Raw genomic sequence first — 9,734 nt, 5'->3', positions numbered from 1 at the left:
CGGAATGGTTTGGAAGATACAATTCGAAAACGCCTAATTTCATATTGTAACTTTCGAAATATAAAAAATTGAAAATAAAAGACAATTTCGTAACGGTTCCGAAATTAGTTAATTTTGGATCCTACAATCCAAAATTAGTTAATTTCGGATTGTAACTTTTGAAATATATGAAAAAATAAAAAAAATGTCACTTCAAAATATACGTTCCAAAATTAGTTAATTTCGGATTGTAACTTCCGAAATATCAAAAGAAAAAAAATCATTTCGAAACGAGAGGCCTTAGAACAATATAGGAGGGCCGGAAGAGCAATTTTCAAATAATAAAATCAGTGAACGTCTATTTAACCAATGAAAAGTGGATAACAAATTATTAATTCTACGTAATTAAAAAAATACTAATATTACTATTTATATCTCTAAATACTCATTGTCATTCATAGTCAGTTGTCACAGATCAAAATCGTAAGATGATAGTCAAATTATGAGTTATGATTAATTTTCGGTGTAAAATTATTTTACAAATATCTTAGTTACTATCTATAAACTTAAATATTAACCGAAAGAAATTGCATATTTAACAACAATATATTTGTGTGAAAAAATAGAAACAACAATATACTAAAGTGTGTCAATATCATTTCACATAGTAAATTTGACTTTAAGCTCAATACCTTGATAATTAAATTCAATATACTATTCCAAAAATTTAACCTATTCGGAAATCCCCAAATCTATACCTGTTTTCAATTTTCAACAGAATCCATTTGCAGTAGTGACAAGTAACAACGATTTTCTACGTTAAGTATATTATTAATAAAAAGTAGTCATTATCTTCATCTTCATTGTTAATAAAGTTAATAAATGAATTTTCTCTTTTAATTTTTTTTTCTTCTTTGCCCTATAAAGATATTGAATATAATGAACTATTTTTTTTTTCATCGAAATTTTGAAAAGGGTAAATGATCATTTACCCCCCTGCAAAATAAGGAAATTTTCGTTTACCCCCCTGCACAAATTTTTTTTCTGTTTACCCCCCTGCAAAAAATAGATTCTCTCATTTCGCCCCCTGAGTGTACAGCAGGACAAGTGACTGTGCAAATTTGCTGACGTGGCTTGTACACATGGAAAAAAATCATTTATATTTATTTTTAAATTTCACGTCAGATAATATTTTTTTCAAAAAATAAAAATAAAATATCTTTTTCCTACAAAATTTAAAAAACGAATTTTGTTTTTTTTAAAAAAAAATTTCCCAAAATAAAAAAAAAAAAGAATTTTCTTATTTGCTCCCAAAATAAAGTTTATTTCCGAAATAAAAATTTTAAAGATTTATTTTCAAACTTTTTGAATTAAAAAAAACATAATCTTTATTTTTTAAAAATAAAACTTTATTTTTTAAAAATAAAACTTTATTTTTTGTTATTCTCTTTGAATTAAAAAAAATAGAAAAAGATTTTTTAAAAAAATATAAAATAGAAAAACAAGTTTTATTGGGCAAATGGTTTTGATTGAAGAGGAAAACACCAATAAAACTTGTTTTTCTATTTTATATTTTTTTTGAAAATCTTTTTCTATTTTTTTTAATTCAAAGAGAATAACAAAAAATAAAGTTTCATTTTTAAAAAATAAAGATTATGTTTTTTTTAATTCAAAAAGTTTGAAAATAAATCTTTAAAAATTTTATTTCGGAAATAAACTTTATTTCGGAGTAAATCTTTATTTTGGGAGGAAATTTTTTTAAAATCATTTATATGAAAAAAAATTAATTTTTTTGTAGGAATTTTTTAAAAAAATTTTGGGGAAAAAAAACAGAATTATTTTTTATTTTGTAGGAAAAAAATTTATTTTTTATTTTTTTAAAAAAATATTATCTGACGTGGAATTTAAAAAATAAATATAAATGATTTTTTCCACATGTACAAGCCACGTCAACAGGTTTGCATAGTCACTTGTCCTGCTGTACACCCAGGGGGCGAAATGAGAGAATATATTTTTTGCAAGGGGGTAAACAGAAAAAAAATCTGTGCAGGGGGGTAAACGAAAATTTGCTTATTTTGCAGGGGGGTAAATGATCATTTACCCTTTTGAAAATGAACATTTAAATATCTCAAACAAGTAAATAGATTCGAAATATACAAAATGCAGCATAACAGAATTTTAGGGATAATTATTTTGAAACGTAATCAATTTCCTCCAAAACTTAATTTGGTTACAAATAATAAAATAAAAATAACTTATATACAAAAAAGATTACACAAAATTTAAGTCAAACTTACTTTAGAATAAAAAATTATCAAAACATAAACTATTTCATTTCTTTCTTTTTTTCAGTATTAAAAAACTTTAATTTCAATTGCAACAGAATCATTTTTATCAAATTAAATTAATTTAAAACCATAATTACCATATAACCGCTATAGAATAGAGGATTTGGATTTAACGCAATTACAACGTGCACGCAATAACTGTTGTCGGCCATCCGATCAAATATATAGGGTCGAGATTAAATACTATATTAAACTATTAAATTTTTATATGTGTAAATTTAAACCGTTGGATCACAAATCGACTACTACGTGCACCTGTGTCCAGCTGCTACAGCAGCATATCCAGATCCAATGACTTGCGGCCCCAGTAAAATAGATCAGCCCCCTCCCTTAAATAGGGCAGTCAGCAAAAAATGGTCCTACTTGTTAGACAGTTTGAAAAGGACCCAATTCTCATGAGTAGGATTAGCTCTTTATATATTTCTATTCAGCACATTCCGTGCAACACAAGCATCCAAGTCATCTGATTTCTTAAGTGAATCGATTAATTAACCTGAGGACGCTACCACAACACGAACCTATTCGTGCATGAACCCTAACAGCTTGAATTCGCATGAAATAAAAAGTATCCAAACAACTCCGACACTCAACTTCAACCACTTCATGCAAGGTTTACTATTTTACTTCTACCTCCACATTTAAGCTAATCGCTTAAAGACAGTTCAACTAAAGTGAGTATGTGATGCTCAACATCTAATACCATAATAATTTACATTTGAATATAATTGCCCAAAAGAGAGGATCCACCAAGGAAAAAGACATCAAAACATACAAGTGAATGCCACTATCCAAGGTAGAATTTTGATCGGAGGTTGTCCAGAATCTCTGCATACTCCATCGAAGTTGCTTCACTACAAAACACTTCATTCCAGATCTTGCGCAAATCTGCATAAAATGTAAACAACACGGTCCAATCAGATTGAAAGCTCAGGTAACATTAAACATTAGAGCCAAATAGCAACAGTTACAACACCATAACAGGAACTTATCATTTTTGTAGGCAAGTCAGCAACTAAGAGGTATACTAATAAAAGAAAAAGTAAACTTATTTGAACTTCACATAACGATAACATAATGTATTATGCACCAAAAGTTATAAATGTTATGTCCAACGTTGAGCAAGTATGGAAGCTCAATGGCATTAAGTAATGAGGGTCCGCCACTTATCAAGCCAAGTTTGGTTGAGCTCTTCTCATAGCTCAGCCTTATCAATAAGGATGCACAATCATAGTTTCAGACAGGTATCGATTCTAAAAGTGTCACGAGTCAAACGCTATATGGTGCAATTCAGTTTAGACAAGGATAATGTGTATGGAATGTGTTCATTTAACTTTGGCATCCCTATAGTCTTGTAAAAGGACTTCCATAATCCCCAATTTACATTCTTCCTCTTATTATATCTTTTTTTTATCATTATAATAATTCGTTAAAGCATATGGTGGCATGCTTTTACTCTACAACTTCAACAACCAAAAAAATGTATCATCCATTCACACCCGTATTCACAACCTGTCTGGCTTGTTCTAGTCATAAGAAGTTGTCTGATTATAAATATATAATTTCCTACAGCAAATATATATAGAAGGTGAAAACAACTTTGTTACTAGGTGGTCAGAGGTTATAATTGCAGAAACTATTTTTGTCCACAGGGGGAAATGGGAAAATGTGGGTGAATTCGACCCTCCCCAAACTCCACAATGGTAGTAGCCAACCCAAGATTCTCAATCACGGATAGCAGAAAATAGTGGATTGTTAAAATTTTGCTACGCATTAGTGCTGTAGTGCCACTACAACCTCTATTTGACTATTTTGTACTAAATAGCATATCACGGAACAATAGCGTTTAGTCCAAATTCCGCTACATTATAGCGGTATAGCGACACTATAGCTGCTTTTTATCAACACTGAGCCCACCTATGCAATGCAGCTGACCTTTTCCTGCCAGGTTTGATTTGTTGGATAAAAAATGGTGCTGAATGAGCAGAGCACCCACCAAAACTCAGTTTACTTTTGACATTATTTGAGTTCTTAATTCAGGAATTTTTGTAATAAAAGTCTTTTGAACAAAAGAAAGAACTTATAAAACATTTAAATTCTGTGAAAAGATAGGAGACATAAAATGCATCATATTCTTATACAAGTACATTACATTCTCTAAATTTGGACCTCCTCTCCCCTTTCTTCTACCTAAACATGTTTATCTCATGAAACCTTTAAACTTTCAAGAGGTTTCAAAAAGTGTGGCCATAATAGAAACACTCACGAATTTACCCCTAATAAAAAGCACATACCTTCCTTAGCTGCTGCTGGAAGGCACATTGCGATCACATCAAATCTAGGTACCTTGGTTAAATTATCCAAATAACTGACAACTAGGTCCATGTCTTCACTGCCAAAAGAGCAAATTTGTTATCATGATGAAAGGTCAATCAGAAATCAAAACAACAAAATAATTTTTTTCCTGATAAATACTTACGTGAAAAAGGATGCAACACACTTGATTATCTCAATTAGCAGGGTAGAAGATAAGGCATTTTTGAATATTTTCGGTAATTCATGGGGAGACATTGCCTAACACGCAAAATAAATAAATATAAAAGCACACCATTTAACAGCAGAAGCAACAAATATAAGGGATCTCTTGTTCTAAACAATGGAGAATATACTCAAATCATAAATGCACAATATATTTGAATACCTTTAGCAGACAAGCCTGCAAAGCACGATCACCTGAAAACCCCCTCCAAGAGAGCTCAAACTGATAAGCTGTAGTTGGCGGTGTTATGTTTTTTGCAGCTTCAGCCATGGCTCGAGAAGCAGCTCGAGATGCAAGTTGTTCAACAGATGCTTTCATTTCCGGCTTTCTAGTTTTGTGATTTCTCTGTTAAAAGTGAGACAAAAAAATATGTAAAACAGGACAATGAATGGGGATAGGTAAAAGTACTAGCGTCAAAACTGAAAAACTAAAATCCTAAAATCACAATCACAATATAATAAAACTGGCAAACAATTTAGGGATAAACTCAAAATCCTACATATTATTCTTATTTCCTTGTAATGTGTATAGAAATAATCATAACGTTGAGTTTTAATTATCAAGTGAATAATTAAAACAAAATAAGAACTTGTGAAAAACATAAAAATATATCCTTATGCTTCTGAAATTAAGAAACAAAATATCTATTGATTTGAAGATGTGATGGAACTACATTACTAAACAAGAAGAGCGAAGGATTTGAAGATAAAGCTTAACCTGTTCCAAGCTGTTGCTTGCATTATAACCTTCCTTAGAACCATTGCCTACTTGTCCTTGGGTCCTGCTTCCGGATTTTGTATCCTTATTATTGATCTCCTCCAATAAGAGTGATTCTTTAACAGGAATTTTCTGCTCATTACTCTGTCAACATGGTCAAACTTTAGGTTGGACACTAAATATGAGGAACACTGAACAAAGTAATCCTATATCTATCTCATCCACGGATCTAACAGTATATCTATAAAAGCTTTGTTAAAATCTGAAGTTATTTGTACCTTTGTTTGATGATGAGCTTCAGTTGGCCCCGACTTTTGATTAACATTTGAAACAGAGTTGATGCTGCTGTTCCCATTAACTTTTGTCTTGGACTTTCCCACTTTTTCTACAGTGTTTCTTAGTGCTGTAGATGCTTTATGTACAATTTCCTGAACAAAAGGAATTTTAAAAGTTTAATTCTTGCACTAGAGAAGTAAAGAAAACATAGACATGAAACAAGAACGGTTAACAATACACTATAATATTCTAGTGTCTAGCCTTGAAGCCTGGTCATAAAGAAAGTATCATGTCATGATTTTGTGAAGCAGCCATTCCTGCCTGAATTGAGGGCAGGACAGGAGGCAGAAATATCAAAGTCACTATGGCCAACAAGCCACTAAATCCCCAATCCCCATTTATTTTCCTTTTTGTTTGACTACCCCTCATTAGAATGTAGATTGAATTGAAAACCAACCATTCTTCAAAGAATGGTCCATTTTCTTGCTCTGATTAGAATGTAGATTTCTGCTTTGATTCTTTCCATCACCAATGCATTTTCTTGCAAAACCTTCCTTATCCAGCAGCAAATATATTTTCTAGCAGCCCCAAAACTTATTTTGTCCCCTTAAACGCTGCTGAATTTACTCATTCAAGACTTTGGTCATAGTGCAAAAAATATATATAAAGCTGCCTTAAATAGACCCGACCACCAACCCTTTTCTGGACCCTGCTATAGTGCCATGGCAAGAACTTTTTAACACCAGGTTACCCTAAAATTTTACCCCATAAGGGCTGATTATGAGCTGAGAAACAGGAGGCTTCAAAATTGACCATTTTCCTTCAAAGGTTTCTTTCTGTCATGGAAAAAACTTTTAACCAGTATCTATCACTCTTTTTCTTTTAGAAAAATCTTTATATATACAGTTCATAATCTGAAATCGTAACATTCGTAGGTTTTAACCTACATACAAAAACATTAATCTCAACTCCCAAGTACTTTATCCCTCATTCCATCTCTAAAGTGTTGTTAATCTAAGCCCTTTTAATCCCAGAACCTTACTTGAAGACATCAACTCATTTGATTTTGTATTACATTGCATCTCAACGAATGCAATTGAATACTGATGGATGAACCTAAAATCTTCACGCAGCTCTAACCCTTACTTCATTGTTCATGGCTTATGTAACTATTAGAAATAGAAAATAATAAATATTAAAACCATGACTTTTTGTAGTAATCATGTCATAGTACTGAACAACTTGTTTGCTTACTTTCTCGTACAGTGACTTGGCATCAGCATACTGTTTCTTGACTTCTTGATTGTTAGGTTCCAACCTCATGGCAAATTCGGCATCTGTAATTTAAGCAAATCATATAATCAACTAATTCAAATATCAGTATGTTTTTGTATTTAGACAACAGACAAGTATATGGCTTGCATGTTAACACACCCTCCATGGATTGTTTATTTTTCCCAAGTTCTTTTCTAGCTGTTGCTCGCCGAGAGTATGCTTTTATGTAACGATCGTCGAGATTTAAGGCCTCTGTACAGTCATCCTCAGCTTCTTGAAATCTGCTGACACAGATAGGTGAGGTAAGGAACATAAAATCTTCAGCCAAAGTGCCTTTTATGAGCATCAGTGAGGTGATATACCAATTAATATATGAGTAAGTGTAAAACAACTATCTTATACTCCCTCTGTTCCTTTTTACTTGTCACTTATGTAGAAAAATACTGTTTTGTTGTTTTCAAAGTTCAATGCAACATTAGTTATTGTTTTTTGGCAATATCCTTAAGTATTTATTGCAGAGAAGGAAATAGGTGGAATGAAATAATAAATAGTCATGAATAATAATAGAAAGAAAAAGAAAAAACAAATAATTACTTCAAAAGTTACAGTTTATTAGTTTCTCGGAATGTGTAAACAATCCTAAAACAACTAAAAAGGAACAGAGGGAGTATTTAAGGTCACACCATTGACCAAGACACGAAGACAATCATCTAGTGAATTTTTTTTTTTTGAACAAGCATTTAGTGAATATTTGATGAATAAACCGTAAAACTTTTAAGACAAAATGTAAGCTTGCCTTCTTAGCTTTATACGGGCCATTGCCCTATTTGCATAGGCTACAGCAGTTGGTGAGAAGGCAATGCTCCTTGAGTAACAATCAATAGCTTCCTTAAACTTCTTCTGTTTGAAAAACTCATTACCCTGGAATATATGGATTGCAGTATCTTCAGCATCACACAGGAGAGAAACAAATAATCCAATCCATAATCTATCCATTTACTATTGCTAAAAAAATGATCCGGAAAGGCACATGTCAACTCATGGTGATCTGATTTCCCACTTAATACCTTTTCTCCAGACCCAAGTTATTGTATCAGTTTAAGTATAAAAAAAAATAATTGTATCAGTTTTTGCTATTACTAGTAACTAGTATTCTAATAAATCAATTTCCCATACCCTGTTACTGCAATACCAAAACAGATAGAGAGAGTACCAGGTCTTTCTCAGATGCAGCATCAGGAACATCTTCAGAAGCAAAACTACTACTCACACGACTCAGCACGTCACTATTTCTTGAGAAATCATACTTAGCTGAGGTTTTTCTCACATGATCAAAAGAAATAGTATCCCCTCTTGATCCATTTTCCACACCCACTGATCCATCACTCAGAGCAGATGAACCCTTCGTGAATTTCTATCAGAATATCATACATCACAAATGAGTTAATACATCCATACATAAGCAAGCACATACATGTATAGCATACCAATATATACAGAAAATAAGAGGGAGGAGGTTCTTTCCCCATTGAGACATCATTACTAAAATACAAAGTAAGCATGAAAATTAAGAAACGAAACATGTAAGAAATTATCCCTTTTCTAATTTGGATAAAGTTTTCAAATAGTATATGTATTACAGTCAGAGTTATCACCTTAATTAGATATGAAAAATCTCGACAAATTGCAAAAACAACATCACCAAACACACAACCATTTGGAAGAGAATTAGTAAAATGGTGTGTGTTTGGAAATGAATGTTATGTTTGGTTTCAATTTTGAAGGGACATAACTAATTTTGATATGTTTGGGGTGTTCTCGAGTAGAAGTATTTTTACCCGCAAAATTAATTAATTTTAACTTGAGATAAGAAAATTGGAGTTTTTGCCTTCATAATTGATTTTTAGCCTAAAACATACGTATTTTTTGTCATAACCTCCAATTCCCGGGGAAGGAACCCTAGTAATCCGAAGTTTGGTCAGGAGGTAAACAAAGTCTGACCAATAACTTTTCCAGAAAGGATTCAAACTCAGAGTTCTCTTGAACAACAATTCATCATTAACTAGAGCTCACTAACCACATAAGCTCAACCACATCGTTTAGCCTCAAATATATTGTAATTTCAACTAACTTATTTTTTTTATCCTATTGTTCAACTAACTTTTACTATCCAAACATAAACCACTTTACATTAAACTCACTTTTAGCCAAAAATCAATTTTACAAAAATCAATTATTTCATAATCAATTTACATATATGATTCTCCTCCATTCAACAAGTAGTTTATAAGGTTAAGATAAAATTACCAACATTTTCCTTTTGTAACTTGGTTTTAGTCGCTTTATCCTTGGTAGAAAGTTCCCAATCTTGCAAGTCGTTTAAGAATCCCTGAAAATCCTGATGATAGAAAAATGAACGATTATGAACAAAACAAGAAAAAAAAAACAAACTTGCGTAAATCAAATGGAACCGTGAAGAAGAATGAATCAAAGTGTAGTACCATCTTGTGCTTTGGTGAACTGAAGCGCGCTTCGATTCACAGCGAGCAAAGCTATGAAGAGTTTTGAAAGAACTTTCGCGAACTGCGAATTATTATGGGTCA

The 9,734-nt window shown here is 31.9% G+C and overlaps 1 protein-coding gene across 4 annotated transcripts; it reads right to left on the bottom strand.

The window, feature by feature from the left end:
• Nucleotides 1–2,918: 2,918 nt before the first annotated feature.
• LOC123889429 (RNA polymerase II-associated protein 3) lies at nt 2,919–9,734 on the bottom strand. Of its 4 annotated transcripts, none has more exons than XM_045938857.1 (13): nt 9,633–9,734; nt 9,443–9,529; nt 8,461–8,545; nt 8,345–8,421; nt 7,928–8,052; nt 7,291–7,412; nt 7,111–7,193; nt 5,859–6,008; nt 5,581–5,724; nt 5,026–5,208; nt 4,804–4,898; nt 4,619–4,716; nt 2,919–3,212 (listed from the first exon to the last, which is right to left on the bottom strand). In XM_045938857.1, exons 1-13 carry the CDS (start codon nt 9,633–9,635, stop codon nt 3,112–3,114), a joined length of 1,353 nt encoding a protein of 450 aa, XP_045794813.1. In that variant the 5' UTR covers nt 9,636–9,734; the 3' UTR covers nt 2,919–3,111. The 4 variants fall into 4 exon arrangements, with proteins under 4 accessions (XP_045794813.1, XP_045794971.1, XP_045794752.1 ...); XM_045939015.1 differs by having other exon boundaries at nt 9,439–9,529; nt 9,633–9,651; XM_045938796.1 differs by having other exon boundaries at nt 8,345–8,545.

Source organism: Trifolium pratense, linkage group LG1, assembly GCF_020283565.1.
Source record: "Trifolium pratense cultivar HEN17-A07 linkage group LG1, ARS_RC_1.1, whole genome shotgun sequence".
Taxonomy (NCBI): domain Eukaryota; kingdom Viridiplantae; phylum Streptophyta; class Magnoliopsida; order Fabales; family Fabaceae; genus Trifolium; species Trifolium pratense.
This window is presented reverse-complemented; position numbering and strand designations above follow the sequence as displayed.

Excerpts from the sequence above, each read along its gene's own strand:
- LOC123889429 (XM_045938796.1), bottom strand. Across the intron at positions 8,546-9,442 it reads CCAAGTTACAAAAGGAAAAT|AAATTCACGAAGGGTTCATC; the intron begins GTTGGTAATTTT and ends ATATTCTGATAG. Across the intron at positions 3,213-4,618 it reads TCCAGCAGCAGCTAAGGAAG|ATTTGCGCAAGATCTGGAAT; the intron begins GTATGTGCTTTT and ends CATTTTATGCAG.